A 27,856-nucleotide genomic window follows, 5' to 3' on the forward strand; every position below is an offset into this window, starting at 1 on the left:
TCCTTCCCCAGGCTAAACAGTATCAAAATGCTGCCTTTCAGTAGTGACGCTCATTTCTGCAATTGTAGCAAGTGGCATTTGGCTGTTGAATGCTAAATCTCATACAACTAAATTTCATCTGTGGACTATTTATGTGTTTATTCAGTGCTCGTTCTTTATATATCACTGTACAGTCCTGTTGCATCATACAGAAGTTAAATAACTCTCAAAGCATCAATTAGTTAAACCTCCCCATTCCCATCTGTAATAGGCAAGGAAATACTGAGACAAGCTTCTGCTCTCAAAGGCGTATTGCAAAAATTGCATGTGCATTTTAAATATAGATTTATGCGTTACTTTCTTCTTAGGATGATGAAAAGGTTAACAAAAGGTCTACTTTCTATATAATTTTCTGAGCTTTGGAATATGTAACAATTTTGTGGATTTGTCTTGCAAACTTCTGTGTGTGTGAACCTGATACACTGGACAGAATTCATCAATTATTTCTCAATTAAAGTAAAAGCTTTGTTGAAGTTGTTTCCCCCCCATTGTTGAAGCTCTTCCCCTCTGAAGCCTGTTTGCTCAATCTGGAATTGGATATGGAGATTCCAGTCTTTCTGCAGCTGTACTTCCCTAAAGAAATTTGTGATATCTGAGCCTTGAAATTATGATTATCGTCAGTGTGCAAAATCTCCCACAGACATTTTTGGAGCTTTGCAAGAATTAATATTTACAGCAGTCTAACACCCAGTGTCCTCAGGTTTTATGGCAGCTGCAGGCAATAAAGCACATTAACCCATAGCAAGTAACAATCCTAGCCAAGCCATGTCTGCTTCTCCTTGTAGAAGAGCACAGAGCTGTGTGAAAATAGGATGGGGTCATTAATGACAATGGATTCTTCAGCTGAAGTGACTTCCTGTTAATTTGGAGCTCTGTTAATATGTCTGTCCTTGCTGGGCGTGATCACACTCAAAAGTCTGGGACAGTGAAGAAATCTGAGTTTATGTTGTATTGGAACTTATGTCTCAGCTCAGATCGAGACACACTGAGCATTCCTGGGTGTCCCAGGAGTTTGCCAATCCCAGACACGAGGATGAATGGTCTGTAGGTTACTGCAGCCCTGGGTGAGGGAGGATCCTTACCATTCCCTTCACCTAAAAGCTAAAACGTGCCATGTCTGTTACAGACGGGAGGTGGTCTGAATACGTCTCCTAGTGGTTAAAAGCAGCCATGACAAGTTTTGCACGTGCTTTGCTAGAGTTTTGAAGCTCACGGCAAACTGGGTAAGTAACATTTTTCTCCCCCCTAGAATTACCTTCCTGTTTTAAACTGGATTTTCATCCTTCCTAGAATGCTTGGGCTTCCTCTATAGCAATGAGGATGATAACTGAAAGAAAAAGGATATAAACAGAGGATGGGCAGCACTCTGACTTCCTCCCATCACAGGGTGTTTTAGGCATATTCCTGTCTGTCTCTCCTTTTCTTACTACTGTGGACGTTATATGTTGGAATTTCAGTCACCAAAAAACCTGATCCCACTGTGACTGAAGCAATAAAAATCTGAAACGAAAAGGTAATCCTGCTCCAAATTACTTTTGAGATGTATGATGAGAAACAACAGATGGATACAGTCACTGAGGGGAATTAAAGGCAGCAGTGAGGCAATACTGATCAGTGTGATAGGCAGGCAGCACAGGATGTAAGCTGTTGCCAAGGCTTTTGTATTGTGGAGGGGAAAAAAAAAAAGGATTTGACAAAAGCTAATGAGAGAGCTCTGTAAATATTTTTCTAAGCCCAGAGCATGAGAGAAAGCATGAAATTGATTGTTTGAACATCTAACAGTAACTAATTGGTGTAGTATGATAGCCATGAATTCATAATGGAGGTTATGAAGGGTAATTCATGAGCATGTCTAAGTGTATTTAAATACCACAGCAGAGTGGAGGATTGTTAAACTAATAATTCCAGAGAAAAGTCTTAGGATCATGTTAAGGACAGGCTCTATGCTTTTAGGTAGGCAATGAGCAAAGAAATTGCAAGCTGCTGGGCCATAACCTTCTGGAATGAGTGGAGGAGGTTATTAATATGAAAACTGACAAAGGGATCTTTTAGCCATTGCAGACTCTGCTATATCAGGTTGGGTTCTGTTTTCATTTGCAATGGGCTAAAATACAGTTGTGGTTGCTCTGAATTCAGTGCTGGTGTGTGTTTATTTCAGGAAAAGACATTTCCCTTATGGTGAGAGAGTACATATTGGGATAAAAGAAGTTCTATAAACAGCAAGTCTACAGTCAGCACATTGCTGTCAAGGAAGTTAGCCTATCTCAGCACGAGTGATGTAACTATGTTGAAGGAAGTGTCATACATAAACCAATATTTCTCCTAAACATGTCTCATTTATACTTACAATTAGATTTTAAAACTATTATTTGGGAAATACAATAGCTTTTAAAAGAACTCTGCTTTTAATCTCACAAAATTCCTTGGAGCCAATTCCTGATGTAGCCCACTGACCCTTAATATTTTTCGTCTGCTGCCTGCAGCAGAGATAAAACTGGGAGGACCATTGTGAAAAAGACTTCATGTGAAGCCACAGTTATTCATGACACACGACAGCAGCTAAGATGACTTTCCTGAAAGACAGATCCTCCAAATTTTTGTTCTTTGGAATTGATGACAATATTTTTTATTACTATTATTTTTTAACTTCCAGGATTTTTTATGCCTTAATTTTTATAGTTGAATTTTAGGTTGTCAAATCTAAGCTTTTCAAGAAGCCTTTAGAAGTATTTTTCTAGTGTGATTTGTGTAAGATAATGCAGGCTGGAGCAAATGTGACCTCTCCATGCCCTACTCCTGACTAGACAAAAGCAGTTGCCTGCAGCTGTGTCCATCTCACCCTTAAAGGGTTTTTAAAATGTCATTTGATATACTGAATGTATTTGAATGAATATTTTCTGTCATTACCAATTGAAATAACTCCTGTCACCTCCTCATGACCTTCAGAGCTAGAAAACAGCATTCTTCCTCTTTAGGACAACTAGAAGTCTGATCTGGGAAATATTTCCTTGTTCTCTAAGAGTGGTGTTCAGTCAGATCTGTGCAGATATTATAGGGAACTAATTTAACAAGTCCTAGGCTCTAATTTCAGGCTGGCTCAGACATGAGCTCATTTAGTGGCTGTGGGAACATGTGTTGGGGTACTTCATCATCAAAATTTTCTAAGTCTCTGTGAAACTTGAATAGGATTAAGTCATAGTGAAAATCAAATCTTTGTTTTGCTTTCAGAAAATATGGAAGTAGGCCTAGCAAGAGTTAAATAGAAGTAGACAGTAGGATCTGGGGTTTTCTTAGCTAGAAGATACTGCACATAATAAGGAAGATAAAAGGAGTAGTTTGTGGTAGGGGAAATCCTGACCTCATTTGTAGGACAGTTGACTCCGAGTATGCTCTTAGGAGAAGACAGGACTTTGAATTCAGTCAGTACACGTGCTAGCACAGGACACAAAATTTAAGCTTTTTTTCTCTCTGTTACCAAGAGTATGCTGAAAAGGAAGTCCACAGTTGACCAGCATTTTATCTAACTTCTGTTTTTCAAAGAAAGGGTAGTTCACCGCCATGTTTCCTCATAGGTATCTTTGGCTCCCAAGAAGTTGCGATGGCCATACAACTCCAGTTTTTACTCAATACAACTGCAGTTTGAAAGGCAAAAGTTTGGAAAGTTTCATTTGGGTACTTCAAACTCAACGTATAAAAACATAATCAAAATCAGCAGCTTCCTTGTTTCCCTGTAGGATGTGCATATATTCCAAAGATAGAAGAAAGTATGCTCCTAGTTTGTGCAAAGATGAAGATAAGACAGCTGGGTTTTAGTAGACAGAAGGGTCTAGGTTTTATACTCACATTTCTTTTTGAAGTTTTCATTTAACACTAACCCAAGTTAAAAGTCTCAGCTACCATATTTATGGCAACTTCAGTTAAGAATTGATTTTTTTTTTTCCCTGAGAACTGACAAATTTTCTTATTTCTGAAATGATAAGACAAGTTGTCTTATTTCTGAAATGGTTGCTTCTTACCTGCTCTTTCATGGGCATTTATTTCAGCTAATGCTTGTACCGAGTGTGAAAACAGAAAGTCCTCATTTATTAAATCTGAACATGAAGAATTGCATGAAATAGATGAAAGGTAACCACCCCTGTACATCTGCCCCAGCCTCTTACCTGTCCTTATCATTACGTTTTTGATTTGAACAGATGGAATAAGGTAAATAAGCTGACTAAAAATAAATCTACGGTGCTATTGCACACATTTTCTTCACAGAAGACAAAACACAGAAGACAACAGCTCAGGTTCTGAATGTCAAGGCATGATATAGTCATCTACAGCCAGCACTGTCTGCCTGATAAAAATGAAAGCAGTGCATGGTTTTTCCTCATGTTATCTTACAGAGGTGAGTCAGGGCAAACAGCTATGCAGATACATGTATTTTATGTGTAAACTTGATGATAACTGCATTATTATTAATCATACAGAAAATAACTAGCTGGTACTACTCAACATCAATGGGCTGGCAGGGAAGGGAAATCCATTTTGCTATTTTTAGTGCACCAGAACTACAAACTTAGGACTAATTAGGCAGCCGTTCGCTAGTCTTAGTAACTTTTTGCTGGCAATTCAAAATGGGTGACAAAACCTATAAAATTTAGTTTTTTGTTTATCATTCTGACAGTCTAAGTACTGAATGCACAAATTACATTGTGTGATTTTTTTTCCCTCAGTTGTAACTGAAAAGATGCAGATATGCAAATTCTTCTTTAGAAATTCGCAACTTCCAATCTGTATTTATTTCTGTACTGTTACTAGAATAGTTATGCTGGGAGTTATCACATCCACTTTCAGGTACCAACTGAAGTACCTGAGCTGAAATCTACCCTGAACTCCCTCTACTCTCAGCAATGTCCTTATCTTACTGTGTTTTTGAATCCTGGTCTAAGTTGTTCCACAGTTGTTATGACCAATAGGTACACCTTCCATTAAAACTGGTAATTTTTACATACTCCTCTATGTAAGCAATATCTAAAATCATAAATCATGAGAGGTTGGAGGGAAAAGATTTGCTTTGGTCTGCTAATACATGAAGTAAATGGCAGTAGCACTCAGAAATTCAACTGCAGCAACTTCTGCAGAGCTGGGTACTTGGAGAAGTCTTGGAGACAAGGAACTTATAGTTACAGAGCTATGATTATCTCTTACCAATTAGCCCACACAAGTACTTAGTCAAAAATAGACCATACTTCTGTTTACATTTTAATGGTCTTCATCCTGAGTGTTTGCACACATTTAGAAAGACAAGTTCCTTCTGGCAGGACCATGCATGTCTACAATGTGTCACAAAGAACTATGACATTAAATCAATCAATAATAAATAGCATCTTCTCTCTCCTCTCCAGGAGAAAGCTTTTTTATTAATAAACTCACCTCCTGTTTTTTCTTTTCTTTTTTTTTTTTTTCCCCATATTCTTTGTGTGCAGCTAGTGCTGGTATATGTTGCAAGCAGGGTGGCTAGATTTGATGTTGCGAATCCAATGTGACATGCTTCACTTGTCATTGCTAATTCCAGCTGTCAACTGGACCTGAAACTCAGCTTTAAGCAGCTGCTAAGTGTTCGGAACTTTGCTTCTTTTGATCTGCAAGTGCCCAGTTCTGAATCATTCAAAGCAGGTTTTATCAATACAAGTATGATAAAAGCTTAGGCACTACTTTATTAGTTTTCACAGTACTCACTTGTAAATGCGCGCAACTTTCTCCTTGTTACTTTCCTTATTCCTTCCATACGCAGTGCTGCCAGGAAGATATTTCTTTTCGATCTGGAAAAAAAAGCAAACATTAGTGCAAGCAGAGGATTAAGATTTAGGAAAGAAAATACATTCAGTGGAGGGAGGTAACAGTGATTACAGCTTGCCTTTATTTGTGAAACTGAGCCATTCCTTCAGTTTGAATTAAGCAACTCTGTTTCACTATTACTTAGTTTTGCCTTAATGCTGTGAGGTTTTTTGTTAATCCTGTTGAGAAAAAGTACGTTGCCTTTATGTATCATGCTTGTTTTTATGCACTCAAAAGATCAGCACTCACAACAAAGATCAGAAACCTACAATTTAAAGTTTTATCATTGTTACCTAAAGCCAATAAATTGCATGGCAGCACCATTTTGTTGCGATAAAGAAAAGGAGACTGCTTACCAATTGCTATCATGGATAAAACAGACTCAACTTGGGGAAGATCGATTTAATTTGTTGCTGGTTAAAAATAAAAACACTTTCCCATACTATCCCTCTGTTTCCCAGGGTCCACTTCACTCTTTTGTGGGTTCCTCTCCATGGGCTCACCTTTATCCTGCAGCAGGTGTATTTCAGAGATCACTGGCTCTGTTGGAGATGGAGGTCTCTTCTCACGAAGGCCAACCCCTGAAGCTGTTCTGCTACCAAAGCTTGCACATGGGCACTCATTCCATCTGCTTTTATAAAAAGAAGAAATCAGAGAAAAAATCAGATTCCCTGAAGATCTCTCGTGAAATCCGCTGCTCAAAGCAGGGCTAGCATGGTTGCCCAGGAATGAAAATTTCATAACCTCTCCTTTTCAATTAAAAGGAAGAAAAACTGGATAGATAGACGATTGCATGAGTGGAAACTAGAGCATGGTTTGCAATTCAGACTTCGTTACTACTGAGAGTGGATGAATGACATGAAATTAGAACTGTGTTTGAAGAGAATTGGCATCCACACAGTTTGCGGTGGAAAACGTTCACATTAACAGCAGTCATCCTTACAGTTATCCTTAATTGCATCCAGTCTGCCTTGGGGTGGAATGGGCAATAAGGGTGTGGAAAGGTGCAGAGCAAATGTTCCCTAAGGCAAAGACTGTTTAGCAGTCTGGACTCAGATGGCTTTAGGTACTAATGGAGCACAAGTACCAACGACTTCTAAAGTGACCATTTTGAGCTCCCTTGTAAAAGGTAAAGGTCACATGTTATACAGAGTAAATGAGGTGTAGCTGAAAAAACAGTGACCTTAGTCTCCTTCCTGGCCTGTATCTTTTTTTAAAACCATGCATGCCTCCCTGCTACAAATCAGAAAATGTCTCATGACAAAAGGGAAAAATAATTTATTGGCTTTTGAGTGGTGCCTTAGGGTGCAAACAATATTAACAAATATACTAAGCACTGAAAACCAAGGATACCTATAAAAACCTTCATTTTCAAATATATGCTTAATGTCATTGCAAATGATCCGAATACTGTCATCCTATGGAGTGAAGACAGATGCCTGGCAGAGTCTGTGTGCCTCCTGTCGTGGTAAACAGGACGCACAGAGGAAGAAGGAGAGCCATAGAGGAAAATGATCCAAATGATGGAACACCTTTCCTATAAAGAAAGGCTGAAAGAGCTGGGGCTGTTCAGCCTGGTGAAGAGAAGGCTCTGGGGTGACCTGAGTGTGGCTTTTCACAGTATCTAAAGTGGGGCTATAAGAACAAAGGAGACAGATTCTTTATCAGGGTCTGTTGTGATAAGACAAGGGGGGGATGGTTTCAAACTAAATGAAGGGACATTTAGATTGGATATAAGGAAAACGTGTTTTATGATGAGGGTAGTGAGGCACTGGCACAAATTACCCAGAAAGATGGTGGATGCCCCATCCTTGGAGACATTCAGAATCAAACTGGATAGGGCTCTGAGCACCCTGATGGAGCTGTAGGTGTTCTTGTTCATTGCAGGAGAGTTGGACTAGATGGTCTTTAAGGGTTCCTTCCAACTCAAATGCTTTTATGAAAATCTGAGCTAGAAAACTCAGAGGAAAGTTGCAAAGAGTTGGGTTTGCTCTTTGTAGCTTGAAGAGAAGGGGAAAGTAGAAATCAGTAGCTGTTACTTAGGCAATAGCCATCTCTGAGTCTTCATCTCACACACCTTTTCCTTACTGGCAGCTGGAGGGGTAAGCACAGCTCTTCTGAGCTGTCATGTGCTACAGAGGTAGCCAGAGCTATGGATGGTTTGTGATCAGAGAGTTGCTTGTGTGTCTAGAACTGGCTTTGCTTTCTGAAATGAGAGTATTAGTGAAAGATAATCAGGGGAAAACATTGCCTGATGAAGTGGGTGAGATGTGGTTAGAATTAATACGTAAAGAAGGCTGCAAATTTTGCATATTTATGCAATCACTTTACTGGAGGATGTAGCTGCTATATTTAAGTTCTGGTATTTGTTTTAACTTAGTAAGAACTGAACACCATCTGTACTCAGAGAATAAAGACAAAACAAACTCACACTGTTCGGCTTTTTGTTCTTTAAGCTCTTCAGAGAAGAGACTATGCCAGAGGTCTATAGGACACTTAGCATCAAGGGTGTTTAAAGCTCCCTAATGTACTTAGGTGTTAGAAAAAATAAAGTAGAGCACAAAAATATTGCATGGGAGACCCTACAGCTGGCTTAGTGCTGAATTACAAATTCTGCTTAGTGTCAAAGCTTTTGTGCTATTTACTTTTAGGGGTTGCTCTTGGCTGTACTGAAGAACAGAAGGCTTGGCTGTTGTAATTTTACAAGATTTAGATAAGTTGGAATCACTCGGCAACTCAATTTGAGAGCTGCTTTCTCCAAAACAAAATATACTGCTTTTTAATTTTTTTTTTAATAAATGCAGCCTTTGTAACATACAAATATACTCTGCTGCACAGTGCCCTGCAGCACTCTTCTAGTCATTGCTTTATTAATATCCTCTTTGATTCATCCCTGATTAACTCAGATTGGTCTTGCTGCAGTAACTCTGAAGACTTCCATAAGATTACTGGGTGGAGGCTGGTCACAAGTGGTGCCCCTCAGGGGTCGGTCTTGGGACCAGCGCTCTTCAACATCTTTATCAATGACAGACGATGGCATTGAGTGCACCCTCAGCAAGTCTGTGGATGACACCAAGCTGAGCAGTGCAGTCAATACACTGGAACGAAGGGAAGCCATCCAGAGGGCCCTGGACAGGCTGGAGAAGTGGGCCCATGAAAACCTAATGAGGTTCAATAAGGCCAAGTGCAGGGTGCTGCACTTGGGTCGGGGCAATCCCAGGTACTTATACAAACTGGGGGGAGATCTCCTTGAGAGCAGCCCTGTGGAGAAGGACTTGGGGGTCTTGGTAGACGAGAAGCTGGACATGATCCAGCAGTGTGTGCTTGCAGCCCAGAAGGCTAACTGTGTTCTGGGCTGCATTAAAGAAGGGATGGCCAGCAGGGAGAGGGAGGTGATTGTCCCCCTCTAATCGGCTCTTGTGAGGCTCCATTTGGAGTACTGTGTCCAGGCCTGGGGCACCCAGTACAGGAAGGACGTGGAGCTCTTGGAGTGGGTCCAGAGGAGGGCCACTAAGATGATCAGAGGGCTGGAGCACCTCTCCTGTGAGGAAGGTTGAGGGAACTGGGCTTGTTTAGCTTGGAGAAGAGAAGGCTGCGGGGAGACCTCATTGTGGCCTTCCAGTACTTGAAGGGAGCGTATAAACAGGAGGGAGAACGATTGTTTATGAGGGGAATGGTTTTAAACTGAGTCAGGGAAGGTTTAGGTTGGATATTAGGAAGAACTTTTTCACACACTGGAATGGGTTGCCCAAGGAGGTTGTGGATGCCACATCGCTGGAGGTGTTCAAGGCCAGGCTGGATGTGGCTCTGGGCAGCCTGGTCTGGTGGTTGGCAACCCTGCACATAGCAGGGGGTTTGAAACTCGATGATCACTGTGGTCCTTTTCAACCCAGGCCATTCTGTGATTCTATGCTTCATACTGAACTTCAGGTTTTGCTTCATTTCAGGAGACTGAATGTTTCTGGACAGTACATAAGTAAATTATCTTCTTTCCTTTTGAAGTCTTTATCATAATGACGTGATTTGCAGGAGCAATCATGCATGTCATTATAAAAAGGTGATTGTTTCTTGTTCAAGTCAATCATCTCTATATTGGTGCTGCAAATTCCCTTAAGAAAGTTTCTGTGAACAAGAATTAAGTTAAATTCAGGAGAAAATTCAGGGAAGTATGAATTAAAGAATAGACTTAGCAGGAAGTCCATAGATTCATTTATGTCCATAGATTCATTTATGAACTTTGGAATGGGCTGCCCAGAGAGGTGGTGGAGTCACCGAGCCTGGTGGTGCTCAAAGAGCGTTTGGATGTTGTGTTGAGGGACATGGTTTAGCGAGAACCATTGGTGAAGGGTGAATGGTTGGACTGGATGATCCTGTGGGTCTTTTCCAACCTTAGTGATTCTATGATTCCACTACTGTGCTTTCTCAATTAAACATTGCTGCTTTCTTGTAATTTTAGCCATGGAAAGACAGGAAAGACTGAACCAATGTAGTTGAACCAACTCTCTCTACAAGCATGTACTCTTTTCATGAAAGACATATGTATTCTATCAGCACACATTCCACTTCTTGTTCATAGATCTACTTGCACTGCCTTAAGAAAGGTCTGAAAGAGAATGTCTCACATGGTAGTGCCATGTGAGTGCCATATTCCTAGCATGCTTTAAAAACAACCTCTCTTTTGGTGCAATGCAGGACAATGAAGAATAGTATGTTTTACAATTTATATTAATGTAACTTCCAGATGTTCATTGAAGGGGCCAAAGTACAATCTGCTGAAAGATGTAAATCAGCTGCCCTTTAAAACAATAGCAGAATTTTAACAAAGAAATGCCAGAAAGCAATTAGCTACTGCTGTTATCCATGTGCCTTGAATCAGTGCCCTGCTCTGCTGGATAACTGTACTAAACTCAGAGAAATGCCTTCTACCCTGAGGCATTTACAGTCTAAGGTTGCAATGCTATAATGAGTTGTGTGGGCTTGATCCTAAAGAAGAAACTGAGGGCTGAAGACTTAATTCTAAAAAAGATCAGCAAGTGAGCTTACCAATACATAAAACGTGGATGAGAACAAAAGTAGTAAGAAAGTTGCTGAAGCCTGTGGTCTACATAATCTGAGAACTCGAAAGAAGTCTGGATCTCTCAGCTAGGATTTAAAAATAAATCTGTCCTCTGTGAATGTATTAATAAATTAGCTTCTAACTCAAGCCTGAGTATATCTGCTTTTATTTTTTCATAAAATGGGGTTAATACAAGCCTTCAAAAATCTAAATACTTTTATGTTGCATAATTTAGTAGGTGACTGGTGACAGTATTATGAAAGCTATGGCCAGCGTTTTCTCTGTCACTACTTCTCTTATGGGGAGGCTTTCCCAAATCACATCACAACCCCTTTTTCCACTCTAGAATTCCTTTGCATTCACAACACCACTTGATAAAATTAAGTAAAAAATCTCTATCCTGTTTTTTTTTTTTACAATAGTCACGAGCACTCCTGTACATTATTGTAATACTCATCAGTGACCAGACTTGAATTCTGAGGTTGTATATGCTGTAGAAACACAGAAAACCAAGCAAGGTTCATCTTTGTGGAGTATGACCCTTCTTTTATAATTTTCAGTCATTTCCACGTATGTCAGATTATATTATTTCATTGAGTAAAATATTGTTTTTAGGTGGCTTTCTGCTCTTAGGAGATTTGAGGTAAATCAGCTTTGAAAAATTCTCCAAACACCAAAGACAGATAAATTGAAATAAAGAAAGATGGCAACAGATTCAGCTGTGCCAGAAAAGAAAGCCTGATACCTTTGATGAATAATTCACCTTACTAAATATTGTCTCTGCACTTTAACTCATGGGATACCCTACAGAAAACTGGAAGTGATGTTATGGAGGAATAAACAAGAACTGTAGAAAATAAGTCAGTGGGGGCGTACTGTCAGGTGAGTTTGACAACCGATAATTTGGCTGCACTATTTTAATATCAGGAAAAATGTAACATGGAAAATACACACAGACTATTGGGCATTGTTTGTACTACAGTAACTTCTCTCTGTGCCACCAGCTGTGCATAGAATCCTCCTTGGCCCTGGGGCAGTACAGGCTGCCTGCTCTCATGCTAGAAGTTGCCCCATGATATCCCCATGCAAATCAGGGATTTTGATGCAGTAAACTGCAGTTACTTATTTACCAGAAGTTATGTGTCCATTTTCAGTCGCATGTGATGTAGCAATATGTATCTAATTGCTATATTTGACGTGTCAGGCAATATTTAAATACAGTCCTTTTATAGTGATGTAGAAGTACACCTGAAAGTACCTGATATGTTTAGCTATGCAAATGTTGGAACTTTGTTCTCTCTCTGCTGCACTTGCAAATCTCTATGGACCCTTGGATGCAAATAAAGCAATATGGGCTTAGTTAATTATAGAATCAAAGACGAATGTTTAGAAGGGACCATTGGAAGTCACTAGTCTAACTCTTTGCTCAAAACAGCAATAACTTCAAAGCTAGATTAGGTTGCTCTGCTCCTTATTTAGCCAAGTTTCAAAAATCTCTAAGGAAGGAGGTTACATTGCCTTCCTGGGGAACTCGGTCTATTGTTTAATCTCTGTCATGGTGAAAACATTTTTCCTTACATTCAAGCAGAATACCTCTTGCTGCAATTTTTGGCTGTTGCCTCCCATCCTCCCATTGTTTGCCTCTCGACAAGTCTGTGTTGCTTGTCTTTATAATCCTTATTCAGGTAGGTTCAGTTAGATCTCTTCTTACTTAGCCTTCTTTTCTGGCAGCTCAGCCCTTCTGTCTTAGAACCTCTGCCTCCATGGGGCATCCACAAGCTTAGTGAGAATGTCCTTCATCCCATGAACAGTGTTAGTGATAAAGGTGTTTAAGTATTATTAGCTGCAATATCCAATGCTGATGAATGCTACTCATAACCAGATGTCATATTTCATGCTGGTCACTACAACCCTTTGAACTCTTTGAAACCCTTTGAACCCTTTTGAAATTGGTTCAGCCAATTTTCAGCCACCTTGAGGTCCACCTAGGTAGTCTATATCTTTACAACTTGGCTGCAAGGATTCTTTGGGAGACTACCAAAGCTTTGCAAGAAAGTAAGCTACATCATAGAATCACAGAATGGCTTGGGTTGGAAGGGACCTCAAGGATCTTCAAGCTCCAACCCCACCACACGGGGGGGTTGCCAACCTCCATATTTAATACTAGACCAGGCTGCCCAGGGCCCCATCCAACCTGGCCTTGAACACCTCCAAGGATGGGGCATCCACAACCTCTTTGGGCATCCATTTCTCCCACTTCCTACACAAAGGAAAGGGAAGGCAATCAGGTTGGTAAAGCCTGACTACCCTCGGTAAACTTTTGCTCACCAATTCTAAGCCCCTTCCATCCCTACTGTGCTGATAAATGGCTTTCACAAGGCCGTGCTCCACAATGATGCTTTGCATGCTAGCAAACCAGGAAAACCAGCATGAAGTGCTGTGATACTAAAGTGATCTCATGTTATACATAAACATGCTAGCTAACGCCTACAGATAATCTTCATTTTGTTTTACATTGGACTGCTATAAAGGAGACTTGCTGTATGCTGCCTTATTGTGGTTTTTTCTTGATACATTTTTTATCTAGAGATAAAATGAGTTTACCTGGAAGCTATTTATTTTATATGGAAAAGACAATTTTTTGGTATTCTGTTTTAACCCAGATTAATCTTCTGTAAAAATGTTGTAATGTGAATATTTAAAAATGAACAATATTGTCGTACATAAGCAGTACCCAAGGTTAGAGAGCAAAGATCATTTTAACTATATGTGCTATTTTTTTTTTCATACTGAGATGCAGGGGCAGATAGAAAGAGATCAAGAGGGAATGTGTTTGGCTTTTAATATGTGTTTCACTAAGTTAAAATTAACTATTGATGAAGAATTTCACTGTACTGTGCTTTTGTCAAGCTAGGAACTGCTGATAGACCTCAACAAAGTGGAGCATCCTGAGGGGTTCTTTAGGTTTCAAAGACAGAAACTATTTTCCTTGACAAAAAAAAAAAAAAAAAGCAGTTCATAGTTACAAAATAAGGTACCTGTACTTAAGTATTTTAAGATTTCTTAGGTTGATGTACACAAGAAGTTAGTACACAAAAAATACTCTACCTGAAAGTTTAATATCTGAGTTTCTGTCTCTCTGCACTACTTGACGTCTCCTTTTTCTTCTCACCACTTCTGTAATTCTGAATCGGCGCTTCTTTTACAGCACTCTGGTAAAATGACAAATGTTATGAAGTCTTAATACTTCTATAAAAAAAAATTGTTAAACTATCAGAACCATTGGCTGTCTGAGACTGTGCCAGATGGTAAATAACTGGAACAATAAACATCATGTTAAGCAAGTCAGTTTTGAGGGACATGTTATACATTCCATGTAAAAAAAACACTGCTAAAATTGACCCTGTAGTGATTAGATTCAAGAAGCTCTGCTGTAGCCTCAGGAATATCTCACAATATCTGCAATGCAAAATATTTCTAATATCCAGAGCACTCACGTTAGTCCAGTTCTTTTGCCAGGACAGACAAGGTAATGTTATTATATGTGATAAAGCTCAGAGCTTTTTTTTTTTCCTCCAAGAATTTTCAACAGATCTTTTTTGAGTAGAAAACTGAAATTATGGCCAGTCTATTTAAGAGAAATATAGAGATGATGAGGAATAAAAGTTGCTTTGACACCAAAAGCTATTTCTATGGGGCTCAGTTACCCTGTCACAAAACAAATAATTTGTGTTGAAGTGAAAGATCACTGACTGTATAATTGGCTGAGGATATTCCCTGTTTGGTTTACTGGAATTCTAACATTTTATTTCCTTTATATAAAGAATTCTTAACCTTCTTGCTGTATTTGTATGCAGAAAGTCACTGAGAATGACAGTATCACCTAGGTTGGAAGGAGGTCTCTAGTCTAAACTCCTGCTCAAAGCAGGGTCAGCAGTCAGGTCAGATCCATTTGCTTATGGCTTTATTCTGTCTTTTCTGGAAAATCTCCAGAGATGGACATGGCACATCTCTAGGTCCTTGTTCCAGTGCTTAATTGTTCTTAGAATGAAAAGTATTTTCTTCAGACATGTTCAGTGTATGACCTCTGTTGCTCCATTTCCTTTTGTGCACCTCAGTTAAGAGCTTAGCTGTCTTGTTGATGACCTCCCTCGAGGTCCCAGACCTGCTATTAGTTCCCTTGAGCCCATCCTTCCCTAGCCCTGTTCTCCTAGCCTCTCCTCTCAGAGAAAGTCTTCAGCCCTGACCATTTTGGTAAGTCTGCTGAATTTGTTCCAGTTTACCAATGTCTATCAGTCTTGCACACCATGTTACCCACAGCTCTCTGCAGAAGCTTTTATTAAGTTGGGGGATTACAGTGGGGCTGATGAAATTTTACCGACCTCATTATCATTCTGTCACTCCCTGGTGGGGCACAAACATTAAGTCAGACAACATTGCTGTATGTGTCTCTCTTCCCTTCCTACCATATCCTACCCTCATTCAGTGTAGCTCAGTTTACTTTTATGTTTCAAAGGAGATGACAGGCATTAAGGTAATTAATTACAACCATAATACAATCTGAAAGGTATTCTGTATATAACATACTAAATTAGATATTCTTGCAGGTTAAAAGACTGCTATTGATAGTTCTGGGATCTGTCCATACTGCACACTGTAGTGCAGTGTCGAGGTACTAGGTTAGGTACTGTAAGAGCCTTCCCAGGTAAAAAATGATAGACATCACAGCCTCCTTTTTTTTTTGTACTTGCATTAGCTTACTCAGAGGTGGTGGTGAAACACCACAAATCCAAGAATGTGAATGTGAAGGGGAGCGTTTCCCTACAAAAGTTTATATTAGGGGTAGCTTATCATAGCTTGAGAACTGTGAGGAAATAGCAGATGGTAGCTGATTTCTTTAGTATGTGAGCAGGTACAATTAGTGGAGAGTACAAATCCTATCTGGAGGTAGTTTGTCAAAGCTGGTCTGTTAGCATTTTTCTGTAATGTCAGTACTATTAAAGGTATATATGGTAAATCGTAGTTAACGTTGCAAAGAATCTGTATTCTTTTATACCATAAAGAGTGGTAGTGCATACCAGACAAACCAAATAAAAAGGAAAGAAGATGCAAATGGAACTGTTAATATATTCTGAGATCCCTAAGCTGCCCTCCTTTCTCCCTGATGCCATTCTACTGAGCCTAGTGTCCTTTCACAGCATAGTATTGAACTCAGAATCATTGCACTCAGTTGGACAAAACCTAAGACAATGAAAAGGTTTTTGTAGCAATATTAAGAATGGGAATAAATATCTGAAACCCTGAGAAAGACATCTCAAGACTGTGCAGGGCCCTTGTGTGAAAGTAATAATCAATTTGCATAGTCAGTTACCAAGTGGTTGCTTGGTTGCTAATACAGGTGTAAATTTGCATTGTCTGGCAATGAAAGAAATGACATAATGCACCAATAAAGTGCATCCATGGATTTTTTTCTGCTTCACTATTCTGGAAGAAGGAATATAGAATAGTGATATGCTGAAGTTGGAAAGAATATTACAACACGACCTCTCTGAGTTTTGTTTAAATAAATGCTTTCACCTACCCAAGACTTTGTACTAAGATTTTACAACCAAAGTGTCTAAACACTTGAGATAGTGTGTTTTTTCAAGGATCTCTAGACTGCAAAGAGTTAGTATGACATACTTTAGAGCAGCATACTTCATGCCATACTTCTTGTCTTCTCTTTGCCTAGAGCACATAGCTCTTACCAGACAGACTAAAGACTTCTTATCTGTGCAATAACATGGGCACAGAAATGGATGTTCTTGTGGTTAGTGGAAAGAAGCAGTGGTCTGAGTTTCAGTCCTCACTGAAAGAAAGATGTGGCTGTGCAATAATGATATATGTGTGCAGTCATTTTAACTGTAAGTGAAAGAGAAGACAGTGAACTGAGCATCATATGAATAAACCTGCAGAATACAAATGATGTCTATATTCATTTTCAAAAGGAAATTCCTTTAGTCCTCATATAAATCATGGTGAAACTGTAAAAGTTTGCGTAGAAAGTCCTGAGTTAGAAACTGTATAGAAACTGTATACTCCCTGTACAGTTTGAAAAGATGTACAGGCATGTATGAAAATTAACACACACACACAAAAAAACCCCACACTCCACAGCCATAACATTTTGTAACTCCTTAAGACACATAAATGCATTACAGCACACAGTCCTGTAGCTTCTGGAGGGCAATCTCATTTTTCAGCTTAACCTTGGAGCTGTTGCTGTCAGATTTTGGGGTAGAAGCACAAAATTTGAGGACTGAGCACTGTAGTGTAGATGTTTATTTTGGGAAATTTTTTCTATATGTCTAAAGATCATGAAAAAAAAAAAAGAAAACATAAAGAAGTCGTTGGCTGTGTTTGAAATTAACTTTTATACTTTCTGTTTCAAAGAAACTGCTCTTTAGAGTTTCATGTGCCTTATGCCGTCACACTGTTTCCAGAGGAAAAATATTTACATTGGTGAAGATCTACCCAGAGGCAACAGGTAGTGACTCACTGTGTTTTAAGCAGCTCAAAAAGAAAGCAGAGTCCCTTCAGTTGCTTCTCGGCTGCGTGGGCAGCCCCAACAGAGAACCTTCTGAGGTAAAAACACCCCCACAGTCTCCCATCAGCTCTGTGGTTACAGCTCGTCGAAACTATGACGTGTTACGTAAACGTGACTCTAATTTAATGTCAGCCACATACTACTGCTGAGTCACCTGAAGCCAACAGGAGGAGAACAGCACCTCTTATCAAAGCAACAGGCCATGACTTCACCCGCTTCTCAGAGGCACTGGGCCAGCCTTGAGGCTCCTCAGCCTTTTCGTGCCATCAGACCCTCTGGGAAACTGGCCTAAGTTTCCCTTTGGGAAGAAAAATGGCTTTCCCGGGGGCTCTCCCGGTGGAGAAGAGGTGCGAAGGGACAGACTATCAGCTGCTGCGGCGCAGTGAGGGCGGGAAGTACCTCAGCGCCCCACCACGCTGGGCACCGAGCGGCGAGGCCCCGCCCCCACCCGGCCCGTCTGGTCACCGCTTGTGGCTCTGATTGGTCACAGTCAAGAGCGATAGGACGAAAAGCCAATCAACGCGCATTATCCCTCATGGTGGGGGGGGGGGGGGGGGGTGAGAGGCGGGCTCCTAGAGCCGGGTGAGGGAGCGGGCTCCTCCCCGGCCGGCCAACTGGGAGGAGCGGGTCGGCCCTGAGGGACGGAGCTGCTGGAGGATTCCTGTGTCCCGGGTGCTGTGCCTCTCTGTACCATGGAGGATGCGCTGCCCTCGGGTCTTTTGGAGGTCTGCTTGCTGGTCGGCGTGCCCAGGGAGCAGTTGAGGACTCAACTGCAGGTGAGAGGGGCGGTGGTTGCCGGGGTGCCCTCCAGGCTCGGTTGTCTGTGGGGCTGCTCCTGTCAGCGTGGCTCTCCCAGGTTTAACTCGGGCCTGAGCGAGATCAGCTCCCCCCTCCTCCCCCCGGGGCCCTGCTTCTTTCCACCGATCAGCAAAACTGCTGAGTTGTCTCCGTGTTGTCATTGGATGCGGCAGAAATGCTTTGAAAACAGTTGTTTTGGTAGGAGAGCATCAAGAAAGTAGGGGTTATTCCTTAGTGATGTTAAGCGATTACACTTCTTAGATGTATGTGAAGAATGCAAGGTGGTTTTCTGTAAGCTGGAACAGCAGAACGCTTCAATAATGTGTTTCCTAAACAGGTTAACATCCCATTTCCCATCTTCTGGATTATAGGGGAATAAAGCCTGGTGAGCTGAACCATTAGGAGAACACGAGGGTGTAAATCCCTGCATGGAGATTAAACTTGGAGTCACAAAGTGCTCCAATTTCTTACAACCTGATCTATTCAGACACAGCAGAAGTTGATAGGCTGTGTTCTGCTTGGAGTATTTGGTTCGTGACTTGTTGGTCACCTGCTGCTTTGCATGTGAGTTAACAATTCAATACTCTTCCTGATTTTGCTTTGTTAGAATGTGCTGATGGCAGTGTCCGATACTGTCCTGCTGTGGGAGAAGCTGTGACGTTGGCACATGCTGAAAGCCAAAACTTCTGCTCCCACGGATCTCTGCTGTCTGCCTTGAGCTTGACTTTGTGTGCTCTAATAGCGTTAGATAAAAGTCTTTCTTGCTGCTCACTTACTCAGAAGACGGTTTTGCTGATGTTGGCTTCTTAAGTGATATTGGTTAAAGTGAGGTTCAAATTCCAGAACCTCATTCATGCATACGTTGAAATTGGGGAAGTAGATGTGCTATAAATCTTATCACCAGACTTTTGGAACTGATGTGTACGTGTTGTTTTTGTATTTGTTTGAAAAGTAAACTTAGAAGGGGTGAATTTCTTTTTTCAGTCCACGGTGTGATCTTATTGCTTCCAAAAAAAACCTGTAGAACAATACATAGGAAAGTGGATTAAAGGAAATAAATAAATGGAGCCATTCCATTGCTCCGCTTATGCCACAGGCTTTCAGAATGCAGTGCCAGAAAGGAAAGTAGTTTCTCTGGGTATGATTATTACTATAGTAACTTCTCTTCAAGCTGTTGAACTGCAGGGATTTCAGTCATTGTCTGGGGGAAAGTTTGTAGGGTTACTGCACTTCCTCTTCTTTCCACAGTGCTATCTATGTGAGGAAATGGGAGGATATGTTTTGTGCAGTTTCTGTGAAAGCAGAAAGAAGAGAACTGATCAGCAGATTAAAAAACATTTTATTGTAAAGTGTTGGGCTCAGGTGGTATTTGCAGGTATGACCTTCAAATCTAGGTCTAGAAAGTGTGTTTATGCAGTTATTTTATTGCAATATGGGGTTGTAAAGTAATAAAATCGGTGGGAGCATGATAGTTAAACCACTCCCAAAGTAAGAGAAGCTTTGTATTATTGACCTGTCGACAGTGGAGATTCCGGGAACAAAGATACAATTCTGCACTGAAGCTCTGAAACTGAAGTTTCTGGGCTGTTATCCATTGATACTCCTTACTGGCAATATGGTTGTCACGATGAGACTACAGTTTGAAGAGATCAAAGACAGCTTTTCAAATACAGATGATGTTTTTAGTGTTGGCAATGTATATTTTGTAGGGCTGAGATGTACAATAATGAAGGTCATACAGCCGTCTTCTTTTCCCCAAGTCATTGCCAGATGTAATGCTGGGTTTTCTTATGACAAATGTGGCCCGTGAGCAGTCTGCAAGATGTCTGCCATCTTCCAATTGCCTCAGTTGTTGATTTCTGTATCTGCCTACCACGCCCAGTGATACATGTGTTGCTCTGACAATGGCTGTGTTGTGCTTTCTGACCATCCTAATTCAAATATAACCCCCAGCCTCTACCTTCAACCCCCTCCTCCCCTGTTTTTTTTTTTTTTTTTTTTTTTGCCTTTTTCTGTAATAGCCCTCTGGAAATGAGGTGTCATGACTTGTGCAAGAAGCCATATATTGGCAAGTTGATTATTAGTCAGCAGTGTGCTCTTGTGGCAGTGAGAGCTGAGCATATAATGGCTTGCGTTATCACAGCCATAGCTAGCAGGTGAAGGTAAGTGATGGCTATTGTTGTTATAATTCAGCACTGAGATGTTTATTTGGAATACTGTCCCAGCTTTGTATACCTTGATGAGAGCAACTGATTACAAACAGAAGGGTTACCAGAAGTAGCTGTCTGAATTTTATGAGAGCTGGAGTACAAGTGATGAAAATTTGTTTCTTAATGTATTTCTGAGACTCACAGAATTGTAGGGGCTGGAAGGGACCTCTAGAGATCATCTTGTCCAACCTCCCTGCCAAAGCAGGCTCCGTAGACCAGGTGATGTCTGGATAAGATCCAAAGCAACCTGATCTAGCTTCACTTGTTGCTGCTTTGAGCAAAAGATTGTGCTAGAACCTCCAGAGGTCCCTTCCAAACTAACTCTTCTAAGGCTTCATGGCTTTCCCTGCCCAGCTCTTCTGTAAAGAAGCCAGTTTTTCCCATGACATTCGGGATGGAATGAACTTCTTCAGTGGTGGAAAGAGGAGAATGAGATCAAGGAGGCATCACATGGCTGATGTTATACTCTGTTCTGTGATTTCAACATTCTACTTCTCACATTTAGAATAGTGGTTACTAAAAAAAAGGCTGTCTCTTCTCTGTGTCATATATAGTACTATTATCACAGGAGTAGAAGTCATCCTGATGAGGAATCTTGCAGAGTTACAGGAAAGAAAAGGCATTAGTATTTATAATAAACTAGGTATGCTGTGGGGCATTTGGTAGTGAGAAACACCAGTCAGAGGAGTGTTCCAAAACAAAGAAGTGACAGTAGAGGAAGAGAATAAGAAATGAATAGTAGGAAAATGTCAGGATTGTTCTGTTGCTGCCTATTCACTCCCTCTGAACTGAGAGGGTAAGAAAATATGACTCTGGCCATAGACATTAATAAGAGCTGATTTGAATGCTGGTGGCTGGGTCGCTGGGTCAGTGACAGCGCTGACAAGGCTGTTCTGTGAATGAAACCTGGTGTCTAATGCCTCTTTTGCAGTCCAAGACATCAAGGACTACTATGTCAGAAACTGTGACACTGCGAGGCCATTAAATTGCTGGCTGTTATCCAGCATTTTGTAGCACAGAGGTGCCTTCAATGCAAGTCAGGGATTCCTTGTCAAAGCAACCTTGTATGAAAAACCATGGGGCAAATCTGCCAAGTTGAGATTGCTATTGGTGGAGTAGGTGTATGTTTCCCTGGCATAACAGCCTTGGGGCTAAGTTTTAATTCTGAATTTCCACCTGTAAAGTTTAGCAGCATGTTTTTTGAGAGTGATCATGTTGCATTTATCTCTGTTCAGAGTTTCTTCACTTGGAATGGGTGTCAATTGCCAACTAGAAAGATGAAGTTCTTAGCTTGGCATGGTATGGTACTCAGTATCCCGGTTTGTAACATGCTCTTTTAAGTCATTAATATATCTTCGAGTATCTATACTATTATAGATAGTTATACTATTATACAGTATGGTGGAGCTTAAGATACAGGACTGATATATCATGAAGGTAAGTATTCCTTCTCATTTTTCCTACGATGCTTCAAATGTGAGGAATACTGTTGGTGCACTGTTGTAGATTAACCCAGCAGGCAGCTAAGCACCACAGAGCTGTTTGCTCACTGCCCCTATACTCAGTGGAATGGGGGAGAGTCAGGTAGAAAAGAAGGTAAAACTCATGGGTTGCAATAAAGATAATTTAATAGGACAAAAAAAGAAGGGAAAATAATGACAGAAGAAGAAGAAGGGAAAATACATGAAACAGTTGATGCATAGTGCAGTTTCTAACCACCTGTTGACTGATGCCCAGCCGGTCCCTGAGCATCAGCTGCCTCCCTGGCCTAATCTCCTCAGTTTTATTGCTGAGCATGACACCATATGGTATGGGAAGTGCTTTTGGCCAGCTTTGCTCACCTGTCCTGGTTCTGTCCCCTTCCAGCTCCTTGCGCACTCCATCTTCTTGCTGGAACAGCAGTGTGAGAAGCTGAAATGCCCCTGGCACTGTGTAAACACAGCTCAGCAATAATTAAAACATCAGTGTGCTAACGACATTACTTTGATCCTAAAGCCATGACACAGCACCATACAGCACTAGGAAGAAAATTAAGTGTATCTAAGCTGAAACCAGGACATGAACTCAACTCCTTGAACCTATAAGCCAAAACCTTGACAGAAGAAGATTGGCTTTAGTGAAGCAAAATAACTTTGCTTTTATAAGTATTTTAGAAAGTGGTGAAAATAGTGAAAGATGTCATTATAAGTACTGAAGGGATATTTTAAATAAGTGGTACTGCTGCATCATGTCTGAGGGTAAAAGTTAGAAGTTGCATGTGTACTTCTTTTATCAGTTGGCAATGAGTTGAAGACAGAACAGCTTCTCAGCCACACTGAGGCTTGCCTTTCCTGTTTCCAAATATCCGTTCTCTGGACAGAGCTTTCACTTGCTGTTTTGGTCTTGCAGAAGAAATTAAAATTACAATGAAGTAATTGAAAATGTAGCTACTCGTATCTGTTACACAGTTAAGAATACAAAAAGTGCTCCCAGGTTTTTCTTAAAATTGAGCAAAGACTTACCTAGGGAGTTCAGCTCTACTTCTTTTGATTGCTCTTCTCTACTTGCTGCCTGTTTTATGTTGTTAGCAAGTTAGTATTTTAAATATACCTTATGCTTAATCTGAATGCTTGGAGGGAGGAATTATCTTAGGATTTGTTTGTTTTCTTACGCAAAGGGATTTATTGGTAAGGTATGTTTTGAATGATGAAGAATGATCTGTCACCAACTAAAAATGACTGGTGTACTCCCCTTGCATTCACTTATTTAAATCAAGAAACTAAATGAAAGATGAATTATCAAGGGAAAGTATATTATAAAACCACAATTTTAGAAGCAGAGAGAAAATAGAGCTAAAAATGCTTAAAAAAAAGCAACCTAGGGGGATGAGTGTCAGTTTATTTTTTTTGTTATTATTATTTTTTTAAAGGATGCTCAAAGAAAACCCAGAAGCCTTCTTCCCCTGGATCCAGAAGTTCTTTCTGTATTTGTGCCTCCACTTATCAGCAGAGATGATATTCACTCGACTAATACAAGTGGTAGTAACTTCAACAGAGGTAAACGCCGGTCTTTCCGAAAAAAGAAAGAGAGACCAAAGTTGGAAAATGCAAAGACTGTCAATGGGGAGCAGAAAGCCCCTGGCACTGAAGATATTACAGTTCCAAAGGACATTGATCTCATAGGTTTGCCACAGCTGTGCTTCCCAGGTATTGCAGTGTTCCCACTTCTAAATGAGAACTGTTTTAATATTTGATGATTCATTATGAAAGCATCTTTACTGTCTTGATGAATTTCACAGTAAAAAAATAAATAAACGTGTCTGCTTGTGAGCAAGTCTGTGTTGAGAGCAGCTGTTACATGCAGGGCTGTTCAGTGTGAACAGATCCATCAGCACCGGTTGTTGCAGCAGTTCCAAGAGGGGGAAACCAGAAATCCCTTTCTATTATTGGTAAATCTTGGTTTAAATGAACATGCACTTCCTCTTCAACTTTTTTTTTTGTTTGTCTTAAATGACTGAGTACTTTTCACTTCACTTTTCATTAAGATATCCATGAAGTAATGACTATTTTCTCTAGGCTTAATTGCAACAATTTTAATAGGCATATTAGAATTGCAGACCTTGCAAATGTCTTGAAGGGGAAAAAAAAGTGAACAAAACTCATCTATTGTATTTTGCCATTTAAAATGCATAATAGCTATGTAATATCTTTGCTTCTTCAGTACTGTGTGGCTTATCTAACAACTCTTAAATAAAATGCAATACATGCATTCTAAACACTTCAAATGAGATGTTTCTCTTGAAATTAGGTAAAAATATGCAGTACTTGTTATCAATAATCATTTTTCAAGCAGTTGTAAATCTATGTGTATAGAGGAGTGTGTATGTGTGTGTGTGTGTGTGTGTATAAAATATGGAATATGTAAATGTATGTATATAAAGGAGTTTCTGTCCTCATTGCAGGAGGACTTTTTATAACCTCTGAACCAAGAGAGGACCACATTCACTTCCTGGTCTTCACAGATGTCTGTGGTAACAGAACATATGGTGTTGTTGCACAGTACTATCAGCCCATGCAAGTATGTTATTTAACTCATGCTTTTACTGAAATCTATTTGAAAGTAATGTCAGGTGTGTGTTTTTGAAATTAGTTATCAGATAATTTTTGTTAATAGGAATACAGAACAAATCAAATTTTATAATGCTGTTGTCATTTAATTCAGTGCTGTTCTAATGTAAATCTCTAAAGAAACTGTTATGATTTCAATTAAGAGTTTTGAATATTTAAAAGCAGTCTCTTCCCTTGGGCATGTTTTTTTTTGTGTAGATTGTACACTGTGTTTGTTCTAAATATCTTCTCTACTAAAATTCATTAAATATGTGTGTTGTAGTCTTGTAGGCTGACATTTTTCGGAAGATCTCAAGGGAGATAGACATCCAAATCCCTTTAAAATTTGAGGGAATTGGGGTAACAACTCTCTTGGGTTCTTAAGAAAATACCAGCCATAAATTCCTGATTAACATAAACACATTAATCTGTAGTTTCTTTGTAGGATGGCTGTATTGCCTCCAATGGACAGACCCAGTGGGAATCTGTGCGGGCTGGGAAGAAGCCTGGCTGTTTTGTACCGCTTGCTATTTGTGTTATATCCAGATATCCATATTTTAATGCCCTCAAGGATTGTCTCTCATGGTAAGACTTGCTATCCTGTGTCTCTACTGGAAATAATTATGCAGGTCTTAATATATTAATATATTAGTTTGCATAATACTAAAACAGTTGTTAGTTTTAAGTTATGAGTTGTAGGGGAGTAGAAGAGAGGAAATGTAAAGTGAATGTTACCTGGATAGTAAGAAGAATACTGACTGCAATTCTGTCACGCTGGTATAAATCACTGCACTCTATTTTTAACTAAATAATCCAAGTTGTGTGAGGAAGCACAGTGGTTACTTGGCTGTCATTGAACCAGGAGACAACACTGCAGTATACAGAGTACATCATAGGTTAGAAGTGGTAAAATATTATGCAGTGCAGATGGGTTACAAGATAAGTAATCATAGGTTTGTCTTTTTTCAGTAACTTATTTTGAGGTCATAACCCCTCTACCTTTGTTTGTGCCTGCCATTTTCAAAGCATAAGTAAAGGTATTAACTGTGGGTGGGGGACCTAGACATAATGGAAATTGGGTATTCCCAGGGCAGTGCGAAATCGAGATGATCACTAAAATAGAAAGGAAGTCTTTCTTTCCCTTTCAACTTTCCTGTGTGGGTCGCTTTTTCCACTCCTCCCATTGAAGTTGCACCAGGCGTTGGTGCTGCTGGAGCTGATTCATTGCTGCCTTTTTCTACTCTCAGATCTCAAGTAGGTGATCATCTGTGTAACTGTTACAGCTGTGTACCTGAGGTGTGATGCTTTCCCATTTATCTGGCTTTTATAATATTTATAGTATTTTGCTTGTATAATATTCTGTGAATTCAATCTTTTTAGGGGCATAGTACACGTTAGCTTTCTGCTGCCTGGGAAATAGCATAGATTCAGCTTTTCCAGTAGTTTATATAGTAAATTCATGAATGAGTCATTTGTTCTCTGCAGTGAGATACTTCTGAGCTGGGAGAAGCAGTCAGTGTGAATGGATTTCTAAATAGTCCACTAAAGAAGTGGGAAAATATTCAGGAAAGCCATGGAAAATTCCAGAGGTTGCAGAAATGTTTCTGAGTCTCTTCTATTTGTTCAGAGCAGACAGGAGCCAGCTTTCAGGTGGAGTCTCTGCACGTGCAGAAAGAAACTTGCAGGTGGAGTCAGCTCTTCAGAAATGCAAGTTCCTGCCTCTGGCTGGGTATTTTAAACACTGTAATTAAACATTTCTGCCTTAATCATACATAGCAGATTTTTGCACCTACTTAAAGCATTAGCCTCTAGGCTAACTTTAGATAGTTTTATCTAAAAAGCAGTGTACTGCTTTTTAGAGGGGGTTCAAAATTTATCTTTAGCCTACCATGTAAGCTTTAATTGATTAATAAATACGTGAATAACGATATGGAAATTCCACAGGTTAATAGAACTGTGTGCTGTCTTGTTCATATAGCATAGATTTGTCATTCAGTCGCACAGCTCTCCTTCCATATTGCTGGGGCACCTGGCTGTAAGATACTGTTGTGTGGAGCTGGAAGGAGAGGGGAAGTGGTGAAGCTGTGTTCAGTGCTGACTTTTCCTGCTGGACTGGAAACTCAACTACTTATGTTTCCATGATATGTTCTTCTGGAACTTTTTTGAATTTTTTTTTTAAGCTTGTAATCACTGCTTGCTTTCCTTGATTCCATTTGATAGACAAATTCAGAGTATTCTGTTGTTTTTCTTTTATTTTTTTGCCCTTGTAAAATACCTCTTGTATTGGAGAGGAATATTGGTGGAGAGGAAGGAGTAGAGAGATAACATTACTATTATTATTATTACAGTTGCTGGGATGTGTGGCTGTTCTGAATGGAATATAAGCAATTATAGTAAACAAGACCTCAGTGATGCGTTTTGAGCGTAGTTCTCTGTACAGCTGGAGTTGTTTCAGGTTTTTGTAACGTTTCAAAACTTTGTCACTCTTTTTCTGTAAACCAGAAATGAAGTTATTTTCATTTAAGATGTCTTAACTGCAATCGGGTGGCCTATGGGTTAAATATTTAATTTAATGTTTTCATTGAGTGAATGTTCTCAAGTAGTAGTGCATTATATACTTAACAAATAATAGCAGCAGATTAGCAGAGTGTCTTTGTTATGCTTTAGTGTTGTTTTGCTGGATGCTTCAAGTAATTTTTTTTTTGTTGTTCTACCAGTTTGGGGGTATGAAAACATTTCTAGTGGACCTTAAGCCATCAGTTCTAGTACATAACCCTTTCCTGGTAATAATTAGTGGAAAAATACTATTTGCTGTTGTTGATGAAGGCATGATGTTGAAGTAGCATCTAAACAGGTTCTGCTTCTGTTCTGGATTCTGTTATGGCAAAAGATTCTGCGCTTGTTTAGCTTAGAGAAGAGAAGGCTCTGGGGAGACCTCATTGTGGCTTTCCAGTACTTGAAGGGAGCATATGAACAGAAGGGGGAATGGCTGTTTACGAGGGTAGGTAGTGACAGGACAAGGGGGAATGGTCTTAAACTGAGACAGGGGAGGTTTAGGTTGGATATTAGGAGGACGTTTTTCACACAGATGGTGGTGAGGCACTGGAACAGGTTGCCCAAGGAAGTTGTGGATGCCCCATCACTGGAGGTATTCAAGGCCAGGCTGGATGTGTCTCTGGGCAGCCTGGTCTGGTGGTTGGCAACCCTGCACATAGCAGGGGGGTTGAAACTCGATAATCATTGTGGTCCTTTTCAACCC

The 27,856-nt window shown here is 40.1% G+C and overlaps 1 protein-coding gene and 1 long non-coding RNA gene across 4 annotated transcripts in view; one reads left to right on the forward strand and one right to left on the reverse strand.

Annotated features, from left to right (window-relative positions):
• Window positions 1-17,599, reverse strand: part of LOC101751851 — a 41,569-nt gene extending 23,970 nt beyond the window's left edge. For 2 of the 3 annotated variants that reach the window (XR_003074073.3, XR_001465557.4), the window contains exons 1-4: window positions 17,457-17,599; window positions 14,027-14,130; window positions 6,366-6,493; window positions 5,764-5,846 (exon numbers count right to left, since the gene is read on the reverse strand). This is a non-coding gene — a long non-coding RNA (uncharacterized LOC101751851). The remainder of the gene's footprint in view (window positions 1-5,763; window positions 5,847-6,365; window positions 6,494-14,026; window positions 14,131-17,456) is intronic. The other variant, XR_005856044.2, reaches the window with a different exon arrangement.
• Window positions 17,600-18,120: 521 nt separating this feature from the next.
• DENND3 (DENN domain containing 3) overlaps window positions 18,121-27,856 on the forward strand; it is a 38,320-nt gene continuing 28,584 nt past the window's right edge. The window contains exons 1-4 of the mRNA XM_418419.8: window positions 18,121-18,280; window positions 23,421-23,697; window positions 24,453-24,568; window positions 25,043-25,182. Coding sequence (XP_418419.2) covers window positions 18,197-18,280; window positions 23,421-23,697; window positions 24,453-24,568; window positions 25,043-25,182 — 617 coding nt within the window. The 5' untranslated portion in view covers window positions 18,121-18,196. The remainder of the gene's footprint in view (window positions 18,281-23,420; window positions 23,698-24,452; window positions 24,569-25,042; window positions 25,183-27,856) is intronic.

This window comes from Gallus gallus, chromosome 2, assembly GCF_016699485.2.
Source record: "Gallus gallus isolate bGalGal1 chromosome 2, bGalGal1.mat.broiler.GRCg7b, whole genome shotgun sequence".
Taxonomy (NCBI): Eukaryota; Metazoa; Chordata; class Aves; order Galliformes; family Phasianidae; genus Gallus; species Gallus gallus.